The 27,169-nt window shown below is 36.7% G+C and overlaps 1 protein-coding gene across 2 annotated transcripts in view; it reads right to left on the bottom strand.

Moving 5' to 3' along the window:
* Positions 1-27,169, bottom strand: part of ARHGAP42 (Rho GTPase activating protein 42) — a 261,928-nt gene that overhangs the window by 97,553 nt on the left and 137,206 nt on the right. For both annotated transcript variants that reach the window (XM_014842478.3, XM_070490390.1), the window contains exon 4: positions 18,429-18,500. In XM_014842478.3, coding sequence (XP_014697964.1) covers positions 18,429-18,500 — 72 coding nt within the window. The remainder of the gene's footprint in view (positions 1-18,428; positions 18,501-27,169) is intronic.

Raw genomic sequence — 27,169 nt, forward strand, 5'->3', positions numbered from 1 at the left:
TCTGAGGGCATATCATGAGGAATAGCACTACACTCCATCAGTTCTACATGAGCCTGAAGAAGGGGCGCTATAGAGAACCAGAGCTAAACATCATATGAGCCTGGACTGAATAGTTCAAGGGCAAGGATGATCTCTTACTCATCAATGCATGTCCAGTGCTCAGCACAGTTGTGAGTCCATAATAGGGATGAAACGTTCAATAAGAACTTTCACACAAAGCTGCGAACAGATGAAATAGATGGCCTCAGAAGTAGTTTCTTCCTCACGTACACCTTCCTGCCTTAAATATAAGGTCACTTAAGTGGAGGGATAACAGCGGATTTTAAGTGTCAGACTCCAAGGTCTCCTAATATCTAGTTAGTGCTTTTCTCTTAAACCACCCAATTTAACAAAGCAAAGAGATTACCTTCATTCTAAATCAAGGATGCTCAACATAAAGTCTAAATCTAATTCAGTGTTCTGCCCACTATAATCTATTTTTCTCAAAGAAGTTAAACCATTATTGCAATCTTGCAAATGTTTACAGTCTTATTACTAATTTGGCCTTAGAGGGGTCAGCTAGTAAAGAAATGCATTGATGAACAGACATTTCTTAAGAGGAAGTTTCACATATAATGCAGCAATTATTGCAATAATATGTAACTCACAAACAGTAAAATGGGTTTCATTGTGCCAAGTAAAATGAGTTCAGATAGAGAAGCAAATTCTCGGTGATTATCATAAAAATTAGAAGGAATAAAGAGCTTCCTCCCCAAGTCTAGTGATAATTTCTAAACCAAGACAGGAAAAGGGAGGATCTTTCTAAATAACTAAAAATTTACAAAATTAAGCCAAGAACCTTAGAGTGTGAAGAAAGCCATATTTAGTTCCACTCTATCAAGAAATACATTGTTCCATATTCCCTACAGATGAATAGTCAGCCCCAGTAGGAACTTTTCTTCTTCACTATTTTTCAAGGAAGTCTGTTCCCTGTAGGATAGCCACGCTTTTTAGATTAAAACAAAACAAAAAAATGCTTGTTTTGAAAAAGGACAAGTTGGAAATAGGTTCATTATAATGGAAAATAATAATTAATAATTGGATAATACTTCAGATTTCACAAAACATTTCACACTAGAAATTTCATTTGATTCTCTCAAAATACAAAGAGATGTCTATGAACCGTATCCTTTGATACTGATTTGCCCAAGGTTACCCAGCTATAAAGCCTTATAATGGAAAATGTAGACCTCAGACTTTTAAGGATCTGAGTACATGCAGGAGATGCCACCCACTGAAAGGTAAATAAAGCTCAACTTGTCCTCTTGGCTTTGAACTTACTCCATGGAGAAGTCTTTAATTCACAATGCTATGAGAGAAACAGTGCACTTATTTTCCCAAGGCACCTACTTAAGCTCTTTTTGTAGAAATCTGAGAAAGATTACATTTTGTAATTTGAACTATATTTGCATACATTTATAATTTCATTTTGGTTCCAGTCATCTTATCCTATTTAAAAATATTGTTATTAATTCTTGCAGTTGCATTTATGCATGTGCAACACAATTAAAAAAATTTAATCTGAAGTTGGCAATTATAGTTTTTAGACAATGAGCTTTTTGTTTATTTCTTAACACTAATCCAAGTATTTAATATAAGCCAACAACAGAACATGTTAAAGAAGTTAACAGAAATGCAGTTTTGCAAAAAAAAAAAAAAAAAAAAAACCAACACCCCACAAAAATCTTTTATGAATTGGACTTCAGAGCCAATTTAAAATTTAAATATACACAGGCTCAAAAGCAAATCAACGGTTTTTTTAAAAGGGAAGGTAGGACAAAAGCATCTGATATTCCACTGAATGGGATTATTTATACTGATTTCATGGTAAATGGAATTTGACTCTTGCTGTGCACAAGTTTTAAGGCAGCAGGCCAAGCTGACATTAAGGTTCTGTAAGATTCTCCAGGGAATCAACTCAGTAGTATAACATAACCAATATATTTAGCTCCCTAATCTTTCTGGCTCCAATTGAGCTGGTGAAATCATAGGGCCCAATCTTTGGAGTGTTTACTCTGATCTGCCCTGATGTCCTGTTGGGCAAAGAGGGAAAACGGCTCTTGTTTACTTTTCTCAAGCTAGGACGACAGGGCACAGCAGAACACAGCCTTTGGTGTCGACCAGAATCCATATCTTAACTCCAATATTCAACAAATTCTGCCTCACCTATCTATGACCAAACCAGGTCATCTTTGAGGACTGCCAGATCTAATCTGGCAACTGAGTATGAGCCACATAAGTGATGAGGAAGGAAAAGGATTTTGAGCTAAGCCACTCCTGCACCCACATCTCTGGCTCATGGTCAGGGAGGAGCAGGAGGGAGAACCGGCCACATTTGAATCTGCAATGATAGTTACTCAGATGACACACAACACAAACATTTCCTATTTTTCACTGTCACGTGGCCACCCAGGCTCTCTATCTACTTTGACATTTTCAAGATTCACTGCTTTTAGCATTCCTTCTGGGATGAGGCCTTACAGAAGATGTCAGCTCCCTTTGTACCATAAGAAAACTTCACATCTCTCCTGAATCCAGAAATTGCTTTGTCTGATTATTAGTTCTCTCAAGGAGAGTGCCCAGGAAGGATCTGGAAATATTCTGAATTAAGAACAGTAAATTTCACTAAAGTCAAGTCATAATGGAAAAAAAATAGAGAGAGGTGGGACGGGGGACAGATCTGAATTAAACAGCAGGCTAAGCGCAATAGCTCTGTTTCATTTCACCAATGACATTTTCATTTTTGTGACTTCATCATGAAGTGATTTCATTTGGGTTTCTATTTAACATTTTTGTGCCAATTTGCTAGCTAGAATTAAGTGATTCCTTTCAATGTCTTTTGAGTTTATAGGACTATCTATGAAAATGAATTCCCAGCTTCTAAATGTTCGCCCCCAGAAAATAAATATGATCCAGTAAAAGAAAGAATGCTATGCCAAAGCTTCAGCTTGGCTTTTGTGACATTTAGAGTAAAAGGACTTATGTGGCTGATTTTAAACCACCACCACCAACAAAACTTTACTGCTTTTAAAACAAGTTTTAAGTTTTAATTGCTATTGTTGTTATACATTTTGCTGAAACAATTACTTGAGCAATTTATAGTAACTAAAGAAAACCAACAGATACAATCCCAGGTTGGTAGGTTTTATGTTATGATCAAATGACTACACATTATGTCCTATAAGAGGATATAATGGAAAGACCACACACAATGGCATGACTACACAGTACAAGTGAATAAAATGAAAGGGGGAGCGCAGGAGTGGAAATATCCATTGAGTTCTCAATCTCATTATGCCTAAGGTAACATTAATCATAAGATGATCTTTAAGGATAAAAACCATTCACAAACTGTTATTATAAGTGTTAAATTACTAGCATCAAAATGTTCAGTATTGTCCAGACATCATGAACTACCCTGGATATTATCTTCTAAAAATGTACTGCAATCTGAGAACCACACTCACCTCTAGGGTTATCCAAGTACCCCAGAAAGACTCACAGGGAGTCCTACCTTCGTAGACCCCAACGACCCAGCCTGTCCCTTTTTCTGGTCTTAGTAAGATCTTTTTTAACAGTCTTCTCTATGTAGTTCCCCAAATCAAGGATGCAACCCCATCAGTCTTCAGAATTTTGCTATTGATTAGCAAACAGACATAACATATCAATACCAACATTTATACTGGGTTGCTCTGTGCCAGGCACCGGGGATTATCAATATGAATAAATAAAGAATCTGTCTTCCAGGAGCTCAGTCGAGACATGAAGATGGACATGCAGAAAGATAAATTACAGCCCAGCTCAGAGGCTGTATGCTGAATGGGACAAGGGTTGAAGGACTGCTAAAGTCCACAGAGCCCAGGCTAAGAGGCAGTCTTGTTATGTGAACCCAAAAGACTTTTGTTCTAAGGTTTAATCCTTGTGCCAAATGATTTTCTCACCTGAAAACCATAATGAGGACAGAGAGGAAATGGTAAAATAGGAAGGAGATCCGAACAACACATAGAATAGAGAAGCTAGAAGAGAGGAGGAAGAGGAGATTATCATCAGTTAACAAAGAGAGGGAGGAAAAAGCTCCATAGTACAGCCAAGGTAGGGGGAGAAAAATTAATACCAACCAGAAGTCACCAGTTCAGAGCCCCATAAGAATATAAGTGGCAAGGCAGATGATGTAAATTACGGAACGGAGGGCGGCAGATGGGAATCAGACAGAAAGGAATGGTGATGCCAAATTGCTATCCTCTACCCCAGAAAGAAACCCATAGCAACACTGATGAGCACTTATTATCTTTACCAAACAAAACAGAACATCCTTCTCTAAATGAGTTTACAATTACAATCCAGTCAGAGAAGATGGTAGTAAGGGCAGAGAAGTTCACATATGTGCAGAATTGACTGACAGTTAAGCCCAGAAGAGGAAAGAAACAATTTTTTCACAGTTCTCTCTGGGGTCACCCCTCTGAAATCATTCAAGTACTTCAAAACTCAGGGATAATCCCCAACATAGAGAGGACCATGCTCCTCACCAGAGCAGTGGATCCCCAGGAAGTAAGACAGGCCAGTGCTTTTCAAACTTTATTGGGCATTTGAATCAACTAGTGATCTTGTTAAAATGAAGATACCAATTCAATGTCTCAGGTGGGACCAAAGATTCTGCATTTCTAATAAGCTGCTAGTTGATCCTGCTGAACTTCACTTTGGATGATAAGGATATGAAGAACCCTTTCTGTCCTGCTACCACACGGAAAATTGAAGACAGAGGCAGAGAGGATCAGCCAGGTTATATAGAGATACTCCAAAAGGAGACAGTTGAAAGTGAGGCCAAGGAAAAGCTGGAATTAGTCCACTGATGGAATAGAACAAATGGGAAATTGACATTTACTATCAATTTTGGGCTAGGCACCTTAACACACATGTATTAACTCTCACAAATCCTGGGAAGAATAGGTATCACTTTTTACTGTCAAAGTTAAGAAACTGTTCTAAAGTCAAGTTCACAAATGGCAGAGCCAGGTGTCAACCCAAGGCCCATTTAATGCAAAAGCCTATGCTTTTTTCCTCTCAAACAACCAGCTCTGAAAAGCCAGACTTCAGGTTAACTCTCTGAAAAGCCAAAACTGAGACAGGACTATCAGGGAGAAACTGCAGCCTTTCTTTGCTAACTATGAAGTGCTTCTTGGTAATTAAAGGAAACGAAATTAACAGATTTCACCCTAAAATTCTAATGTACAGAGTAAACTTATATGAACATATAGTCAAGTATAGTAAAGCCAAAAAGTAAACAAGGATTTGCTTCCCAAAGGAGTCTTGTTCTTCAAGGCATAAATTAAAACCAAAATTCCCCAAAGACTAAGTACGGTGAACAACATGATAGACCAGAAAATACACATAGAAAATTGTTCAAGTGTCAATGCATCTGAGCTTTAATTTTCAAAGTGGAATTCTTTCAGATTTGATTTAGTCCATGGTACATCTAGAAAAATTAAACATACCATTTAACACTCTAATTCTAATAGATAAAAAATACAAAAATTTGGCTTAAAGAGACAATACATCTCACAATGAGCTCACCAGCATTACCAGCTGGGACCAGTTAACCACATTTACCAAATAAGGTAAGTTTTGTCAATGCTTGAAATCTTTCTCCAGTGAGCTCACTTCACTTCTCACTGGATTTCTACAGTAATTGTAGAGGTCATCTCCCTAACTCAGAGTCAGTAAATCACCAGGCTCTCAATGCAAACGGGGGCTGCAGGGTCTCTGGAGAGCATTCAGTTTGGCTTCATATTATTACTGACTGTATATAGAGAAGAAAGACGTCAAACCTACTCTAAAAGCAGAACAGTAAGAAGCTATCTTAAGCAAACCTATTACTAAATAAATCAGGGCGAGCTGTTTATTATTGTGAATAAAAATGGCAGACCTAACCTTATTTCTCTCAATATATTTGTCCAGTTGCCAGCATACTTCCTGTTATCTAGCACTGAGTCTATACAAACATATCCACAATTTTCAGTAATTTGGGTTAATAAGTGAGTCATCTTATCTGCACAATCCCAAAAAACCCAAAATATTTTCTTTTCATTTTTAATTGGCTGCTTTTGTATAGTGTAGAAACAATGCACATGAATAAAAAGAAAGTTAAATCTGTGATGAGATTTATCACACTCTTACTTAAAACAACATTGTTGGGAGGAGGCTGTCCACCATATTTAGCAGTTTGGGTTGCAGTGTGAAACCTAAACAAAGGCACGTGATTGTAGAGTATAGCGGTTTTTACTTGGCCTTCTCTTAAATATTTAAATACATTCTACTTCAGATGTAAAAAGGATTCCTCATCACCATCTTCTAAATTGCTTGTGTGCCAAACCATAACCCTAAACTGAGAATATATATTTGGCTTCAAAGATAAAAGATTTCCATGAAGATATATTTACTTCAAATAAAAATTGTGGTGTTTGTGTTTGACTTTTAGTCAAACAATACACAAAAATATGACTTTTAGTCACTAACCTATTGAAGGTCACACCCAAGTTTATCTTACCATAAATTCTGTGGGTTTCCAACATATGGAATGTAAACCATTAAATGCACATTATTAAGTCTGTGATTTCAGAGAAGGTCCTGTTTGCATGAAGACCTAAAGACTGCAGAGGTGAAAAGTGAAATTTGTTTCAGGCCTTAGACCAGGGGTTGCAAAATGTTTTCTGCAAGGGACCAGAGAGGAAATATTTTATGCTTTGTGGGCCACATGGTCTCCGACAACTACCCAACTCTGCTGTTATGAGATTAGAGCCACATAGAAAAAACAAACAAATGGGCAATGCTGTATTCTAATAAAACTTTATGGGCACTGAAATCTGAATTTCACATAATTTTCATATGTCACAAAGTATTCTTAATTCTTTTAAACCACTTAAAAAGGCAAAAGCCATCCACAGTTCATGGGTCACACAAAAGGAGACAGAGGGCCAGATTTGACCTGCAGTTTGCCAATCTCTGCCTTAAACACAGAAATGAACATTCTAGACTTTCTAAAACAAAGGACATCCTTAAACTGCAGAGTGGAAAACTCATTCTGAGGTAGAACACGGTTGTTGTGAGCTGGTGCTGGTGTACAAGAATTGTTAAGAATATGCCACAGGATGGTGGGCTCACTGCTCCCTCTCCCCTGTGCCGACTTTTTTGGGGGAACTTGGTGACAGCTGAATTCACAGGTGAGGACACATGCCTCTCCTGCCCAGAGGGAAGAACAGAAACAAGTTTTAATAAGGAAAGATGTGGTAGGCTGGAGAACTCTACTGACATAAAGAAAAGCATTACAATGGCAGGAGCTCCTGAATCAAAGCAGAGCCTGAGAAAGGCTGTGCCCTAAGGAAACTAGAGGGCTAACAAACAGGCTTATCCTTGACCTCCATGGAAGACACCTGAACTCCAGAGGTTTGTAATTCTCTGGAGGGCATTCACTGGGAGCTTAGAGTCAAACACCTTTGTGATCTGACACAGGCCTGCCTGAGGTTATCTGCTCTTGCTCTCCTGCTGGTTTGGTTTACTAGTTGCCAAGTCTTGCATGGCCGGCAGGTACACAGAAATGACCTGATCCCCTGATGGTAGATTAGAATTTATCACTAACATGCTAATGCAAATCTTGAAATATTGGCTGGCAGCTGGTCTCTATGAGTATTGTAAAAGGCAGGAGTCAGAAACTATCTTCTTGAAATACAGATTCAAGACTCAACTGCCCACATGAGTATAGTGTGGGTGGTTAGGAACATGTCCTTAGAGCCAAAATGTCTGGGTTCAATCCCTGCTTTGTAATTTACTAGCTGCCTAATCCTGGGCAAATGACATTACCTTTTCTGTGCCTCAATTTACTCATTAGTAAGAAAAGGGTGAAAAGAATCGCCCCTACTTCATAGGATTGTTGTAAAGATCAAATAAATATATATGAGCTGTATAGAATACTGACATATATGATCTATATCTATTATATCCTGATTATTATCATGATTATTATTAACCATAAAACTCCTTGGCACAGCACAACACTCCCCATTATTCTGCGCCAGCTGAATATTTCCTGCCTCATTTCTCACCAATTTGCCTTCATCTTCCATTTACACACACATGCTAACCTATGGCCCAATATTTATTCCTACTATGGGTTATGACATACTGTAGGTTACACAATCAGTTTCATGGGTTATAACCAGCATTTGTTTTAATGAAATAGGTTAGAATACAAGTGAACATAACAGATTACATCACGTAGTAACAGAAGTATGTTGGCACATATACTCACTGAAGTGTGATGTAAAATGCATTTCTTACTGTGGTTTAAGGAGAAAAAAACAAAGGTTACAAGGAATAGCTCTAATCACACCAGAATATATCAAGCTTCTAAGCCACATCACAAAATTTTTACACCACGACTCTTCTCTTTTGCCTGCAATGCTGTTTTCCCTTGCACTGACAGGAAAATTTCTGCCAGCCTTTACACTGCACCTGCTTAATGGCGAAACTTCACATAAGTCTTTGCCAGTTTCCCCTGGTTAAGCAGAGTGAACTGTTTCTTCCATTGTGCTTGTACAATACGATGGGCATATTTCAGAGATACCATTAATCCCATAGCATCTTAATTATCTGTTTCCCTGGGGCTTCTTCTGCTGTACTGTGAGCTCCATGAAGGCAAGCATCAGATTTTATTTTTGCAGGCATGACTTAACACCATGCCTGGTACAAAATAGATCACTGTCCAGTTGAATGGTTTTTATATCAATGACTTAAGACAAGATGGATGATGGCACGCTAATCAAATTTCTAATGACTCAGAGCTGAGAAAGGAGGAGGAGGTGGTAGAGGACCTGCCAATATATTAGATGATAAAATCTAGATGCCAAAACATCTCACCACTTCGGAATGAAGTAACTGAAACATAGTAAAAGTCTCACCATCAAATTCAAAAAGTCTAGTAGGCAAGCATGGAATCAAAGAGCTCTACTTTAAGAGCTGCTGAGGTTTTATTTTGATCCAAATAAACCTGATGAGTACAGTAAATAATTTTATTGGTGAGTTTTATAGAATACGAATTTTATTGGTCAACTATTTTTGTTAACGTTGGTTTTAACCAGACACTCTTTGGGGCTTCATATTCAGTTTTCACTGCTAAATTCTAACAAGAACACTGAAAAATTGAAGCAGTTTATAGAAAACAAGGCTTTGGTAAGTTGAAACAACGTCCTATTAAGAACTACCAAGTAAGTATACTAAGTAAGAATACTAACTAAACGTAACACGAATGTTTAGTAAATGCAGAGGCTTCCCGACAAATATTGACAGTGGCCCGACAAATATTGACAGTGGCAACTTTGACACTGGGTGCTCAGTACATTTTTGGGGTGACTACACATGAAAATTTTCTGTACTTCAGATGTAACAAAAGGTTTTAGTTAATTTTGTAGGGGAAACAGTCTGAGGTTTTCATAATTTAATTTTTAAATCCATAGAAGTTTCCTAAATATTTAACTCACTGATTCATAGTCTCTATAATGCACGTTGAAATAAACGGAAACCCTCTAAAGTTTTAATTTCAATTTGATACACATAAAATACAGGTGAGGGCAAGAGGAACAGTCCAATAAAACACCAGTAAAATTCAAATGCTGGCATTTGCAACAACCCCAAAAAACAGATTATAACTTGCAAAAATTAGTATACTATAAAAATGATTTGGAAAATCCTTCATGTTTTTTCTTCCTCCTAGATTACCCTGATCACAAACTCTGATATTTTTGTGCGTTTTCTCAACAAACAAGCAACAATTACACTATAAAATTAAACACAAGAGGGCTTAACTCACTGATGGTAGTCATTTTATCAGAGCTCCATGGTTAACACCAAATGACACATACTACAAACACCACCAAACCCACATATTCCTGTTTGTATCTGCAACTTGCTTTGAATTCTAAAATGTAAATACAAAATCAAATGTTTCCAATTTTCTTGTGTTCTTGTTTGACTTCCCTACAAAAGTCAATATGGAGTCTCCCAAGTATTTCAGAATATTTCTAAACATTTAATTTGAAAAAAAGAAATCACCAATAGCTTCCCAACCACTTCGAGGACCACTGGAAAGGCAGTGATCCTAAACAAAGAAGGTGTAAGTAAAAATAAACATGTATAGCAATGCTCAGTGACAAAGCACACACCATGAGATGCATTTAGAGGCATAAACTCTCATGTAGCAAATTCTTCTGCAGTAGGGCAGGCGGTCCATGTGGTAGAGGCAAGAATGTATTTACAAATAAAAACATCAACTCTTCAACCAAGGAAACCAGCCTATTTTCTAGAGAAGATACAAAGTTCACAGAGGAAATCTGCTCTGTGGAGATGCTCTCCAAATGGAGCTTCGGAAGAACTCCTCACTGTTGTCCCTGTTGAAAGCAAGAGACTGAGAAAATTTTCACTAGTTAATTGGAGTTTCTCCCTCCACCAGGTTAACTTTAAGTAACTGGATTTGCTATAAGGAGGACTTCATTATAAGGAAACAGGCTTGATTCTCACCCAAGAAACCTGGTCTCTGAAGAATGAAAATAACTTTATTGTACAGCACGGTTTCACACTCAAGATCTCTCAGTATCGATTTCAACAATTGCATTAAAATCTTAAAAAGGTATCTATTTGACCTAAAAAATTAGCATAAAGATCTCCTGTAAAAATACAATTTGTGGGGAAGTTTAAAATGTTTCTTAAGTATCAGTCTTCTGACGAGAATAATTAGGAGGGAAAATAGCGGTAATCTTCGCGACAATTTATTATAATCAAATTATAACATATGCGCTTACCCTCCTGAGCACACAGTAGCCATTTAATAAAGTTATAATAACCTATATATGTTTATAAATGTACATACATATTTAACATATAATGACGTAATAATATAAAGTGACTTGAACAGTTCAGCAGAATGGCTTTTGGCTTATGTCCCTATCCAGAATTCTAACTGTGGGAGGCTCAGCTTTTCCAATGACTGGCAAGTTCTGAAACGTACATAAAAACATGATTCTTTAGCAATTTTTGAAACATGAAGAGACACTGAATGGCACCACCTGTCAAGTACAGAGACTATAAATGACTCACTGTCTCCAGGGGATGTGACCTGGTTTGCTTTTCTAGTGGTGGCAATGGGGTCAATTAGGGCTGATACTCACCTCACAATGATGTTGTAAGGATGGTGAAAACACGCTATAAACTACAAAAAAAAGAATACAATCCCTTGATGGAGGCAGGTTCAGTATGGTGCCAAAATTACTGAATGAGGTATCAGAAGGCTTAGATTTGAGTCCCAGCTAGAGACATGTGCACCTCTGGTTGTCACCAAAGCCACCTGATCTTTCTGGACCTCAGGTTTGACACTTCCTACTTTGTAAGACTGTTATAAGTAATAGTGCTCCATAAATTGTACAGTGTTATTAATTATAAGTAATGTCCATTTAAGGTCCTCTTGCTTGGTACCCCTGTGAACCACAATTTATCAACAGTCAACAATCAACATGGATTTGTCTCTGTCCATGAAACAAAATAAGGTAAACTGAACTACATGAACAATGATCTTATTTTTACTGCAATACTTGGGTTAATACTGAAAGTATTTAATAGCAATAATTATTCTTATAAAATAAGAGCAATTAACATCTTAGTGCTTACTATGTGGAAGAAATTATGGTAAGAAATTTATAAGAAATGTCAAATTATGCTATCATATCAATCCTATGAAGATTGTTTTATTATTTTCTCCATTTTTCAGACGGAAAACTAAGGCTTCAAAACGGTAATTAACTTACCCAAGTTCACATTTCCTATAAGTATTAAGTGCCAGGTTTTGATCTCAAATTTCCATGACTCTACAGAACTCACTATAAGGCACTAGCTAGCTTTCCAAATGAGCTAACCAGCCAATTTTCCTTCTTTAAGAATAAAAGAAAAGGAATTAACATTTCTTGAGCATCAAATATGTAATGGTGCTATTAGAGAACTCCATAGGTTTTATCTCATTTCTGTTTAAAATCTGACTCTACTCCTTACCAATATGTGACCTCATTTGCTTAACTTCTCTGCACCTCTGTTTCTTCATGTATAAAATGATGAATGATGTTTATTTAAACTCATTAGAAAATGAGTTTCACAGTTTTCTTGACTAATATGCTGGTTATAAAGATTAAATGAGTTTACACGTAAAGTGCTCAGGGCAGTACTTGGTTAACTATTATAAAGGTTAACTATTATTGTTAAAAAAGATGATCAAATAACAAAAAATAATTCTTCAACCCCATATTACATAATAGGTTCTTCTGACGGTAGACATAATACAGGGAATTACAAGCAGTTTCAAAACAATTATCAAATGGTTTATAATTTACCCAGAGAATTCAGCCCTAGAAAACATCTGTCCAGGAGACAGAGACTCAGCCCAGTGGCCATCAGCAGCATGTGAAAAGCCAATCCTGACCATTCTCTGTGGGACTCGCTGACAAATGGAGGAAAAGTTAGGTGGTTTACTAAATCTATCTCTGACCCTATAAGCCACATACTTTGGATTGCTCTCACCATGAGTCCAATTATTCATCTAATTTGATGGATAATACATCAGTAAAGTGGCAAAAACTTTATAATTTGGAATAAGGAAAGCATCTGTAATCCTTCTAGATTCTCTAAGCCATTTGTATATTTGAGACAACAAATCGGACTGCAGCCATTTTTCACATTGAAGGGAATGTAGGCTGTAACAGGAATTAATCATGACAATTCTCTATAGATTTCTTTTAGATACTACATACTAAAATAATTGCATGTGCAAGGCATGTCTAAAAATAATAAATGTTCAGAGACAGAACCAAACTCTACGGACAGAACAAAGAGACAAGAATTATCGGGTTCCATTACAGTCTTCAACATGAAATCAATGTAAAGAAAATCAAGTTCTGTTTTGAAAGGACTAATGTTACATTGTTTATTTTTCTATTAAAACCATAGAAGAATATTCATATGATTTCCATTAAGGTCTAATTAAAAATGAAAACCAGTCTTGAAAAATATTTCCCAAAGAAATGAAAAATGTGTATTTCAATTTTTATGGGCAATATTTCTCAAGTCTCTCACCTCTAATGAAATAAGTCAGGGTTAAGTGCCTACTGTGTGCTGGGGGAAATTTTAAAAGTCAAGGGAAATGTATTAACTAGGCTTGATTCAAGTGGGAAAGTTTGGGCATATTTGAAACATTTTTATAATTAAGATATATTTCACACCAAATTATTTGTTTGCTAAAGGTAGAGAAAACAAAACATTTCACAAAAGAGCATTCCAAACAGCAGCATGGAAGAGCTGAAAGACTGCTGGTCTGAGGAAGTGAGTTCTAGAACTCGCTGTGCCAACTTGCTGCTCAGTCTGTTTATATTCACAAAATGAGCCCTTGGCCTCCTGAAAATCAGTTTCATCTCTTAAAATATGTAACAGTATGGTATGTATATATGTTTACACACACACACACACACACATTTCTCCATAATATATTTGTCTTTGATTAAGAGCTCAGATATAGAGTTCTACCTATATTTTGGAGTCAGCCAGCTTATGGAGGAACAAGTGTGCAAATTGCAGATATAACTTACAACTGATTCTCTCTGGGGCAAGGAGGAGATTTCCAATGAAATCAATGAAATATAGCTGTCAATTTATACAAAAAGTGTAAAAAGTTGTAATGCATCTTGCTCTGTAATAATGCTGCTCTAGATATATTCATATTGTGGAAATTCTAGTTGGCATTAATCGTTCTGAATACATACTTTCCATTCATTTCTAGAATTTAAATTGTCAGTGTATCAGGAGAAGAATTAAACAAATGAAACACTTAGTTCGACACTCTGACACATGTAATATGTCAGGCTTGTAATACAATTCCATTCTGTGTATACCATCAGACTACAAAGCTTTAAATAAATACATTCTTGACAACTGTTTACAGATAACTTTAGCTATTCAAAAAGCAGGAACCATCTCCTCTATCCTTCAGTTCAACAACCCCGTCATTAATCTTTTCTAACGCCTCTCACAGAGGCATGGTGCTTCTTTCCCACAACGGTAACTCACTCAGGGCCTCACTTTCCACAGCAAAGTATCAGGTGTCTCAAAGCTCCATAGAACACACTGCAAAGGAAATGTCTGTGGCCCATGGACTTTATCCACTTCAGTTAAATAGGATCATCTGGTTGTGAGGAGAGGGCCACTTTGACTCAGCATTTTCCACTTGGACCAAGCTGAGGAGGTCACTGACTACAGTGGAAGATTCTACTCTTAACTGACACTCTTGCCTTCCAGCTCGCTCATTGGCCTGAAACACTTGCGAGAAAGTTCCACTGCAAAGACTGAAGAGAGGCAGAGTGTCATTTGTAGAATTAACTTTATCTACCAAGTAAGAAAATACTTAAGTAAAATGGGGTAAGGCAGTAGAAAAAACAAACACCTTCAAGTACTTTTATTCCTACCAAGATGTTTCTGCAATGCCAAAACAAATTGACCTATGCATATATGAGAATCCGTTTTTCATTCACTTTACTAAACAAGGATCACTTAGCAGCTTACAAACAATTTCGTACTAAGAGCATCAGGCAGATAGAATACACAGAATCACCACCAAAAAAAACGCCAAGTACAATAATCTCTATGTTCCAGATTTCATTTGCTTTCATTTAACCACACATTTAACCTCCTAATGAGTAGGCAAAGGAATGGTACACTGTCGTGTGCTCTCAGTTGATCTGTTTAGCAAATGAGATATTCAGAAAATAAAATAAAATGAGTGTAAATGCTCATGCTACTGCAATTGTAGCTAACTAACCCTTCAAATAAGAATAATCCATATACAAGTAAAATCTACTGTTTTAGGTGGGCCAGAACACTTGGAATATTCTGTACTAGAGAAAGAATTCTCCACAAAGCTCTTTAATTTTACCAAATATCATTGATGAAGTGAAACATTATAAATCGAGGCTCTGAAGTTAAAATGGCTTGATTTCAGATCCATAGTCTGACTTCCCAGCTCTGTCATCTAGCACAGTCACCTCATTTCCTCAGTGTAAAGCAGGTGTAACACTGTACTCACCTCACAGGTTGCTTGTAGGATTTAATTAGGTCACAGATGTAATAGTTCAGTGAAAACCCTACAACTCTTGTTATTTTCTTCCTTCTTCTGCCCCTTCTCAGGCTCCTTAACTGTCTTGTTTTTCTCTTCCCAAACATCAAATGTTGAGAGTTCTCAGATTATACGGGACCTAGGTCCTGTCCTCACTCTATTCTTTCCCGGGGGGGATCTAATCTACCCCCATGATTTTAATTACGACCTAGAGTGCCATAATTTCCAAATGTGTATTTCTAATTCAGATCCGAATACACATTTGCCAACTCAACATCTCCATTTGAATGTCTTGGATGAAGCTCAAATTCCTTCATTACGTACAAAAGTCAAACTCATCATCTGTGCCATCCAAACATAAATGTTGCCTATCTCAGTAAGTGGCTCCGCAAAGCATCCAATTATGCAACCTGGAACCCTGAGAGTCATCCCTGAAACATCCTCACTTCCCAGCATGTAACCCATTTCCTACCCTTTCCGTTTTACCTCTGAAAATACCTCCCTTTGTTGCTACAGACACTATTGCCTTCTGAATCTAAAGCCACTATCCTATAGCTGGCAAACTGGTTTTCCCAGTCTTGCCTCCCCCAATTCAGGCAACTAGAGGGATATTTAAAAATGCAAATAAAATACCACTCCTCTACCTACAACTTTTCTTTGGCTGATCAGTGCCCTTAGAAAAAGGAGTAAAATACCATGAATCATTAATAAAGCTGTGCACATGTCCTCCATCCCTATGGTCCTCTATATTCCAAACACATTGCATATTTTTCCTCTAAAATGTCAGGCTCTTTCCTTCTTCAACATCTTTATTTATACCACTCTGTTCCCTCTTCAGGAACATATAAAAGTTCTTCTCTTCCCACCCCTGTATCCCCATTTCTAGCTATTTCTTTATCATCACTTAGTTAACTTAACCAATACTTCATTTAGTTAACTTAACCAATCATCATTTAGTTTAATCTTAATTTAATCATCATTTAGTTAACTTAACCAATACTTCCTCCAGAAGGTGTTTCCTGGTTCTCTGGACAAGGTCGGTTCCGTTAATTACACTCTCACTTTTGCATCATAATCCTCCTCCATGAATTTGCAATTACTTTGGTGTCTGTTTTCCACAAAAGATAGTAAGGGACACAAGTGCAGGGAGCATGCCTATCTTGTTTACAATTGTATCCCTTTATCTTATCAAACCCTATACTCCACAAGTGGACCAACCATGCTATTGATAAATGTTTACTGAATTAATTAACACAAAAATGGTTCTGGTTTAGTCCCTGACTTGATAATTGCTCATAATTGGTAGAAATCTCTAATTCAAGGCAGACTGTGATAGCTTTTTACAGGAAATAAGCATATGGACTACTTGATTCTATGAGAAGAAAAAAATCAATTCTGGAAAAGGAATAGATATGTGAGGAAAGGCCTATTTAAAGGCTTCTTTCTGATGCTGGGATACGAAATAAGCCAGGGAGAGCTGGCAAGACTTCAACAAGTAAAGGGTAAGAAATATTCCAGGGAGAGGAAATGTTTGGGGAAAGGCATGGATAGAGCCAGGGTATACACAGAGACTGATGAAAAGACAACGTGCCCGTGGAGGGAGGCATACTGAAACGCAGTAAATGGCCACACTGTGGAAAGCTGTCATTATCACGACTAAACTGTCTCTCAAGGAGAATCATTGAAAGTTTCATCAAAGAATGACAATTAAAGGTCACAAAAATTTGTTAACAGAATAGGATGGGGGTGTGGAGACTAACTGATGCGGGGTCGGTGAGCCGAGGAGTCGAAAGAAAGATTTCTTAGACTCTTAAGATCTGGCAGTAGTGCTCTTTTATTTAGAGAATAGTGTGGAATAGCATGGGGACAGGGCCCATGGGCAGGCAGAGCTGGTGCATGGGGACAGGACACACGGGCAGTCAGAGCTCCTGCTGCTGCCCCGAGTTGAGGGTTAGGGCTAAATTTAAGGCATGGGTATGTGAGTCATCTCTTTACAAGATAAAGGAAAAAAAGTTAAAATGGTACCAGTGCCGGTAGGGTCCAGCCATTGGGCGGTCCCACAACTTCTAGATAAGAATCAAACCGGATTGAGTAAATGGCAGAAGTCACCGCTCAAATATTATCTTCAGCTAAAGACAAAGGAGGATTTTGGGGTGGGGGATCAGTTACATGAGGTTGCCAGACAGTAAACAACTTAAGTTCTTGCCTTCCCCATTAAGAGTTTCCAGAGATAAGGCCATCCCCCCTTCCTCCTGGCGCAGAGAGGGAGGCATGGAGATTTCCTTCACAAATGCAATTGTCTCTGATCAAAGGGCAAGCAAATTCCACTCTTTGGAGCTTGGTTCTCATCTGCAGTTTTAAAATTAACCAGCCTAAAAATCCTCATCATAAACTGTTTTAAAATTAAGCAGCCTAAAAATCCTCATCACTAACTAGTGGGCTATTTCAATATTTCAGACAGAAGGGAAGTAAAGGAGGGGAAATAATTCTGCAGTAGAATGGACGGCACTGCATAACTGGGGAAGTGGTATGTCATTGACAAAATGGAAAATCAAAAGAGAGACAGGATGGGAAGGATGGGAGATGATGCCTTCTATTTTGGAAACTCTAAATTTTATGTCCTTAGACGATATGGAGCAGATAGGTAAAATGTGGATCTAAGAAAGAGGATGCAAGTAAGTTTCAGAAATTATTAGGCTCAGGGAAATTTTAACCAGTCCATAATCCATTAAACATTAATGCAAAGACTGGACGAACATGTCTAAAATTTTTCCATGAACACAATTTTATTAATAATGAAAAAATGTAAAAAATAATAAAAGTTCTTTTATAATTACTGCTGGAATTTTCAACATATCCTGTGCCTAATTTTTATTTTATATAGGTGTTAGGAACAAAGCTCCTCATAATTTTACTGTAATTCCACCCTCTTTAAAATAGTTAATTTCCTACAATTCGAGGGATGGGAGGAACTCACTTATTAAGTAACATGCTCACTTTCTCTCTATTCAGTAGAAAAAGAATAATCTTCTATGTTTAAAAGAATTCCAGTCTTTGTAACAGGCTCTGTGCAAAAGCTAAAAATGACGTACAGAATTTTTTAAAAGGTCATTCTAATTTCAAAAATGTTAATATCTGAAATTAAGTCATCTTTAAATATCAAGAGAATGTCTGAAGAATAATAAAATGTAACACTTACTTTTGCTGCACCTATCTGTTCTTTGCGAAATTTCTCAAGTGGCGCAATTAATACATCATTAGCGTTTTGAATCTGAAATTAAAAATGCAAACAAATTAAATTCTGTATAATTTCATGCAAATAATATTTTTAAAAAGATGGTCCCTTTATTCAACTTATTTAAATAAACAGCTTTTGTTCTCATTTGCTTCTATAAATGAAATAAAAATACCTTGCATGCTGGATAATCTTTTTCTACTTTATAATTAAGTTGTTTTCACAAATGATTTCACAGGATGCAAACAATAATGTGAAAACAAGTACACATGGTGGGATCTTAGGAAGGAACATTTAAATTTCATATTCTAAGATTTAACTAAGAAATAGTACATCAAATATTAAATTTACAAATACCTTTAATTACATTGGTTTAATGTACTTAGTTCAAGCACCATTTTAAAATTAAAGCATAACCACTTCCATTTGCCTCCAGAATGTTTTAATTCTACAGAGGCAAAATAAAACAAGGTTCATTTTTCCCCCTATTTAATTAGATTCCTTACACTCGGGATTTGCCTAAACAGTCCCATAATATCCAACCCTATTAAAATAGCATCTTATTTCATTTCAATTAACAGTATTTTAGCCCCAAACTCCAAATTGGAGTGACAAGCTTTAAAACAGATAAATCTTCCATTGATCTCTAAGAATATTGTGAGGGGGTTCCAGGTGTGGGAAATAGGGACTGGATGAAAGGAGACAGACATTTCTAAGGATAACAATATGCTGGAAAGAAATCTTGATTTTAAAAAAACCTTTAAAAAGTATTAAAATTAAACACAGGATCTTAAATGTTCTCATAACAAAAAGAAATGGTAATTATGTGACAGGATGGGGGTGACAGCTAATGCCATGGTGGTAATCATTTCGCAACATATAAATCTATGGAATCAACATGTTGCACACCTTCAACTTACATAATGCTATATGTCAATTATATCTCAATAAAGCTGAGGAGAAAAAAGTAGGGCCAGTTGACACGATTTATAATTTATTCTACCATTGTGATAAGATTATCTATTATATAGCTAGCAAATGCTAAGATGAAGAGGAAAACCTATTTTAAAAATACATTTTAAAATAGGTTAAAGGGTATATAGGAGTTCCTTTTATTATTACAACTTTTCTGTAAGTCTAAAATTATATCAAAATTTTACAATTTCAATTAAAGTGTTTTACTTTCACTAAACCGGTTCTTCTCTAGTCAAGTTTTATTTCTTAAACTCCATAATCTAAATGCATAGAGATAGTATACACAAAAATAAAAACTACAATGTTAATGCCTTCCATGATTCTGTCACTCTCCAATTTGCAGAAAAATGAGATGACAGATTGAAATCCTGTGCTGTGCTGTGAAAACATACAAAGTAGATCAATACTCAAAATCCTTTCCAAGACATTGAGGGCCAACTGTAGATAAGTCTGACATCCATCACCTCACTCCCATTTGTGAGCTCAGACAGGCAGTCCTCGAGATACACTGTGCAGGTATTTTACTGGAGGGGGATGATTGAAAACAGTAGCAAAGGAGCTCAATTTTAATTCTCACTCTAAATCCTCTTTGCCCTCATGAAACCCCAAATACACACACACACACACCCACCCACCCACCCATACCCAGATTTTATAGAGGTAATAAATAGCTGATTCTGCCTTTAAAGTTAAGTTTGCATAACAGGAAAGGTAGTGTCATGAAAACTTTAGTGTAATTTGGAAAAATAGCAACAATGAAGGCTAACATTTTGAATGTTTACTTTTTGTTGGAAACAAGGATGCTCTAATGCGTTAAACAGAGAGAAACTTCTCAAGTGGTGAGAACTCCAACAATAATGAAGCTGAGTAAGATGATATGCAGAATAGTACTTCAGTGCATGTATTTCAAATCAAGAATACCTGGGTTTAAACCAGGTACTGTTGCTTATGATCTGCTATCTAAGCATTCTGAACATCAGCTGCATTATGTACCCAACAACTTGGTTCTAAGGACTAACATAACAAATGTAAAACACTTAGCTCAGTGTCTTACATATAGTAAATGCTCCAAACTTATAGCTTGCAATATCTCCAAATAAACATAGATAATGCATCTCATTCTTTATTTACCTACCTAATACACTTCTACACCTGAATCTACTGTATTGCCATTTTGGTTGAAGTGTATCTATGTGCACATTATGAGTAGATATGTTCCCATGAAAGTCTTGGACTCTCCCATAGCCAATCACTAGGTATTTATATAGGTGTCAAGCACACTGGTGAGATTTGTGGAGAAGGGACAAAATTCAGGCATAAGCTAAACCTTCCGGAAAGTTAATGTCTACTTACGAAGGCGGCGGTGGACGGGAGGATTCATTCAAAAAGTATTTCATGCTCATAAAGCACTGCTAAAAATTTTGGAACAATTGAAAGACGAAACTGATTACACTGAGAATAATTACATGATAAACTATGCAGAACTCCTTACAAATACATTAGGATTTTGACAACAGGAAAGATCCATGAGAACTAGATGAGTCGAGGTAGCATTTGGATAGTGGATGTGAATTGGATACACCAAAGAGAAAACATATTCTAGGAACAGGGAACAAAATGAATAAAGGCAAGGGGAGTAGAACTAAGCATAACATGTGGGAAGGGGGAGTGCAGTGCAGAAAAAGAAAGCATTTATTAAGCACTCATTCAGTGTCAATCATGATGGTGACTGCAACAACCAAATTACAGGCCCTCAGTTAACTTTTTAAAAATAGGAATAGCAGAATGAATGTGAAGCATGTCAAACAAGTCTGGCACAGAGCAAGCTCCACAGAAGTAATACACTATTATTATTAAGTGATAAGGACATTATCTAACTGGAGAAAAGAGTACATTTTTAGTAGGAAACTTAATTGTTATAAGTAAGGAAAGGACACCCATAATCTAGGCAAAGCAGCCTGTACACGGAATCACCACTGGCTTCTAAACAGAGGATTAATGTTGTAAAAACTTGTTGTAGGAAGCCAGTAAAGTGTGGGGCATTTTTAGAATGAAGAGATGAAGACAAGACATGCCAGCAGAATGGCTAAAAGAGGAACTCAAGTGACAAGGGACTAGATCAGGTGCCTCCAGTGATGCAAGACAGATAGCAGGGAATTGCAGAGACAGTTTTTTCAGAAAACATAAAAGGATCAAGAGGGAGGGTAATCAAAGGAGACACTAAGGTTTCTGCCTGAAGCCCTGGAACTTTGGCATCCCATTAAGAACTAGGGTAAATGAGGAAGGGAGTATGTTTGGTGAAGAAGAAATAAAGACAATGAATTTCACTTTGGACCACTATGTTTGATGTCATGGGAGGATGTAAAGAAATGTTTTGGTTGGAATATCCATTTCAAAAGGCAGAACTAATCAATATGAATGAAACAGTTTTTATTGAGAAGGGAAGGATCAGGAAGGGTGTGGATGGGGTATTCATATACTAAGACACTGGCATCCACATTCATATCCTATAGTTTAAATCTCTGCCAAAACCCTTAGTGGGTGTTATGGAAACATGACCTGGTAAAAACAAAACCTGAGGATGTAACAAATCAAATGTGATAATGAACAATCACCCTATGGGGCAAATATTACTTCCCATCTCTATTTTGTCCATATTTCTTCATTTTTCCTTTCGTCTTTCGATTTGCTCAATTTTTTTCTCTTTCTTCCTCCTACTCTCATTTTATTAATGTGAAACTGAAGGAATAAAAAGTTCCAGAGGTACTAAACAGAAAAAATGAGGAAAGGGGAGAACAACATCTAACAGAGATAATAATAGATATGATTTGTTGAGTGTTTCATATGTGTCAAGTACTATGCTGAGCTCGTCACAATATCGAGATTAAAGTCCATTTTATATGAGGACTGAAGTTCAAAATCTAAAACTCATCTGGAATGTATTAAGAATGTGAGTGTTTTAAGACTGAGTTCCATTTGAATCTGGGGACCAAAACTGCTAAGACTCAGGGTCTTCATCCCTATACCTCTTAAGGTTTTTATAAAAAATCAAAGGAGGAATATATATATTTTAAAAATAACAAGCACAGATTTGGCATATGGCAGACTTTCAATAAATGTTTGCTTCCTCACAGAATTCACAATGTCTACTACGTGTTCAGGAGTGTCCTAAGCAGTTTCAGAATTTCCCAACATGATTTAAAATGTAGTTAAAGGTAGAAATTGAAACCTAAATTAATTAACAGAAAAGTACGCATGGAGAGTACCCATTTACAGTAGTAGACAACCAGGAATCTAAATTTTTCCAGAAACCATTATAACATATGTGACGTGATGCTTCTTTTGTGTGCAGTCAATGGCCTGCTATTCACAATATGTGAATCTAAATTCAAGAGATCAAAATGGAAATGCCAACACTCATAGGGCACAAAGAGGATTTACAACCCGATTTGGCTGCTTCTGACCCTCATTTTTGTACATCCCCCAGGGAATGCATGCCTTTCAACCCCACACATTGGCCAATCACATGGACGAAATTCTTCAATTCGTTAGTAATCCAAGTGTGAAGGAAAGAAGGTGTTTAAAATTTTGGTAGGTTTAAAAGTTACTGTTGCTACTGTATAATAAAGGAAAATAACATACAAATCAGTGAAAAACCATAATTAAAAATGTGAATCAGGATAAGCAACTCTGAAGACTTAACTTTTACAAATTTAGAAAAACAAAATCTAGAGAAATGCAATTTTGGGTCACATGGAACTCTTTCTCCCCAGATTTATGCAACAGGTTTGATGAAACTCCTCCCAGAAGGTAATACTTGGTGGGGGGGGGGGGGGAGCGAGAGGGAGGCGGGGGTGATGGTCAAGTCACAGAGTTCATGAGATTCAAGATCCCATAATATTTGTGGAATGTGTTACTTTGCGTAAGAGGCTTCAGGAAAAATACAAAAGCAATTTTAATACTCTCCCTAGATACTGATAATATAAATTCCTGAAAAGGTCTTATTTCAGTAATTAAGACAATTAACTTATTAACTATTTTATAATTCTTAACTATTACCTAAACCTTCAGTTTAAAACAACTTATTTTTACAGATATTGGTCCATCTTAAAATTCAAAAATAAATAACAGCTATTTCCTTATCTTCCATAACAGAGAAACAAATCTAGTATTGGACAATGCTTTACAGTACTGCATTTACCAGGCAGACACACTTTAACTGTGGGTGCATTACATTAAGCCAGGCAATTAAGTTTCCCGTCACTTTTCTTTTGCTATTTCAAGTGGTTCTAATAAACAGCCACAAGAGAGTGCTCATAAATCACTCAAAAGTAATGGCTAGAAATGTTTTTATGTGGTTAGACGAATGATTCTCCAAACATGTTTGGGCTTTTCCCCCCAAGTATATATGAATTATAATTTTCTACAGACCATGGATTTTCATGTCCTATCCTATAGGAATTTTCAATGCTTGCTTTTCACTGCTGAGAACCTTACCACAACCTGTTTGTCCAACGAAGTGAGTAGCGATGGAGAAGAAATCTGAAAGGTTATTCTCCTTATACTTTTACTTTTTCTCCCCTTTCCAGGTTTTGGTTAAAATCTAGTGATGTTGGTGCCTGTCCTAGCTTATCACTAATCAATGCTTACAGTGTCCCACTATCCTGCAACTTACTCAATACAACATTAGGATGTAAGATTACAATTCTCTACCTCAAACTTTCAAAGCACTAAAAGACTCAAAGTTTTGAAGAAATTTAACGATATTCTGCCGTGCTGTCGAAAGCAACTGTTTGAGAAGCCTACAATAGACCACGCTATTTACAAAAATAAAACACGGATGGTATAGCTCACTACAAAAATAATTTCCTGCTTAGGTGCCTATATAGCCAATCCATACAGGGTAAAAAGATTGCAAAGGTCTGTAATCATGAGTGGGCTGAACATAACCAATGGAGAAGGCACCTATTACCAGTCTCTGAGGTATGGATTATTTTTCCATTGGTATTTGCAACTGGGAAAATCGGATCAGTCCTAATTTGGGATTACAGGCAAGTATACCCCCTCTGCCTTGTTCCAACCCCTCTCCTCTTCCTCCCTCCCAAACAGCTTCCCAGGATAATGCTCTGATGAGTGGTCTAGGGCCATCCTGAAGCTCACTCCTGGATACTGGTCAACTTTCCACAGCTACACAAGAGACAGTCCTTCTCTGTGTCGGTAAACCCAGAGCTCTTCTAAAGTAGAATTTAAAAGCCAAAACTCACATAAGGTATGGAGCATGGGCATATCAACAAGACCTTCATATAACAAGTAACACGAAGTCAAAGACTAAATGCATTTGACTTTACATCTTTTAACGCGAGCAAATTACTCGGAAAAACCACATCTTCATGTAAAAAAAAAAAAATGCTTTGTGAGGTTATCCGGGTACCACGGTAATCCACTTAATTTCTACTTGAATGTCACTTGCTACTCAATATTGAATATTTTGAGTCTACTTATTAAGCCAGTGTTCCATTATGAACCCCACTGCATTGGACCTCATCTGTTTTGATCCAACTCTCACTTAAATTTAATATTACTTTCATGTTTACTTTTACTAGTAGTAATACTTTTCTTATAAGAATATATTAGGAAAAGAAATTTAAGTTTTTAGAGACTGGTGCTACATAAATCCCCTTTTTCTTTCAGAAGATCAGTAGAAGCAGTACATTCCCTAGTGGTGTGCACTAGTTTGTATTTAATTCTTGGTTCATACAACCGTGCAATCTTGGTCAAGTCATTCAACCTCTCCAAGTCTGTTTCCCTTTCTGTATAAAGACAATGATAACATGCTTTTATCTCTAGCCTATTTATAAAGATGAAATTTCATATTTTTGTATAATGATCATTAGAGTTCGTTAAAATAAAGTTGTACTTGTGTCCTATTAAATTCATTGTTTTGAGTAGGCCAACTGTAATGCATATATCATTTTTCTAAATGACTTAGGAAGTTGCTACAGAAGTTTTAGTATAGGAGAATAAAATCTTACCAGCACATACTAGATGTCAAGGCTTCTTAAATGGAACAGAGTGGTTACTAGGGCAAATGGCAAGCAATTCTCTCTGCTTCTAGAGCTTATGACTGTTCCAAATATAACTCAAATTAAGGTTTGCTATTTTTTAATAAAACCATCTATACTTATAAGATGGGAGAGTAGAAAAGCATTCATCCAAAAAGAAACTGACCATTTTCACAGAATCTAGCTGAGAAAGTGGAGGAGGAGAAGTATAAATTGCAAAATTTCATACAATCCACTGTTATCTAATAACGTCAATAACTCTAGGTTGTACCAAATGAAATTCTCTGAATATTGAGTTATTTGAACGAGAAAGATAAGTTATTTATCTTAGCTTTTTTGTTGTTCTTAAACTGCTTTTGCCTTATACCTTCTTACTCAGCAGTCTCTAATGGGAAGTTAAACTAAGAATATTTTTCAAACACCCAAGCATTGTGGAAAACATTTTTAAACACCAGATATAATCACACCACCACTCCTTACAAACTTGTGTCTACTTACTGCCATCCTGATTACTACTCCTTCAATTATAACTTTAAAATAATGGAGGCTGAACAAAAAAATCCACAAAAAAGAAGGTCAAACTGCTTTTCAACTATAAATAACAAGATATGTGAAGGGTCAAATTAGAATTGACATCTTAAAAGCTACTTAAAAAAAATTATACCCCATATCCTGCGCATATATTCATAGTAACAAATTTTCTTTCGATTTTTACCAAAAAGTATGCATTTAAGGAAAGCCCTTTTATAGAAGATACTGCTGCATTACTTACAAGGTCATACAAGGAAGAAGCTGAAGTTAAATCTACCTTTGAGAACACAGGCTCTGAATGATGTGAGAAACGCTGCAACCTCAGTTGTTTTAACAGTTAAATAATCACTCCTGCATTTGACTAGGTAAAAACATTCTGCAAAGATGCTGGTGAGGTTACTCCAGACAATCCTCTACCTTTGCACATTCTCAGGAAACCTCAGGATCTGCTGAATTTGTGTACCTCTGGCAGCAATGCTATTAGATTCCAACGACGCTCTCACATTTGTTAACACTACAGATGGCGAAACATTTTCCCACAACACAGTTGTCCCATATATATCAATGTCCTCATGCTGATGAAAATATACCTCCTTCCTTCTCCTCCACCTCAAAAATCAGAAGCACTGTATTTCCTAAGCTGAGCCAATTGCGGCCTCAAGAAGATTTTCCCCAGGTTTTATTCCCTAGCTTAGAGGGGTCACAGTGGCTTTATGTGTGAGGGCAGAAGGAGAGGGAGCTTCAACCCATTGATAATTTATGTAATTCACTGTTATCTCCTCCCCCCTTTTAATGCTATTTCTTCTTGCTAATATTGCTCTACCATTCTTGGTATTCACTACTAAAAGTTTCTTTGGAGAGAAAAGTTAAAATCACTCATCTGTTTTAAATTCTTAATTTGTGATTTTTTTTTCTTTTTGCTTTTTCTCTCCAAATCCCCACTGTACATAGCTGTATATTTTAACCGTGGGTCGTTCCAGTTGTGGCACATGGGATGCCGCCTCAGCATGGCCTGATGAGCGGTGCCATTTCCGCGCCGAGGATCCGAACCAGCGAAACCCTGGCTCTCTGAAGTGGAGCGTGTGAACGTAACCATTCGGCCAGCCCCATTCATTTGTGAATTTAAGCAAACTTCTA

This window comes from Equus asinus, chromosome 20, assembly GCF_041296235.1.
Source record: "Equus asinus isolate D_3611 breed Donkey chromosome 20, EquAss-T2T_v2, whole genome shotgun sequence".
NCBI classification, from domain to species: Eukaryota; Metazoa; Chordata; class Mammalia; order Perissodactyla; family Equidae; genus Equus; species Equus asinus.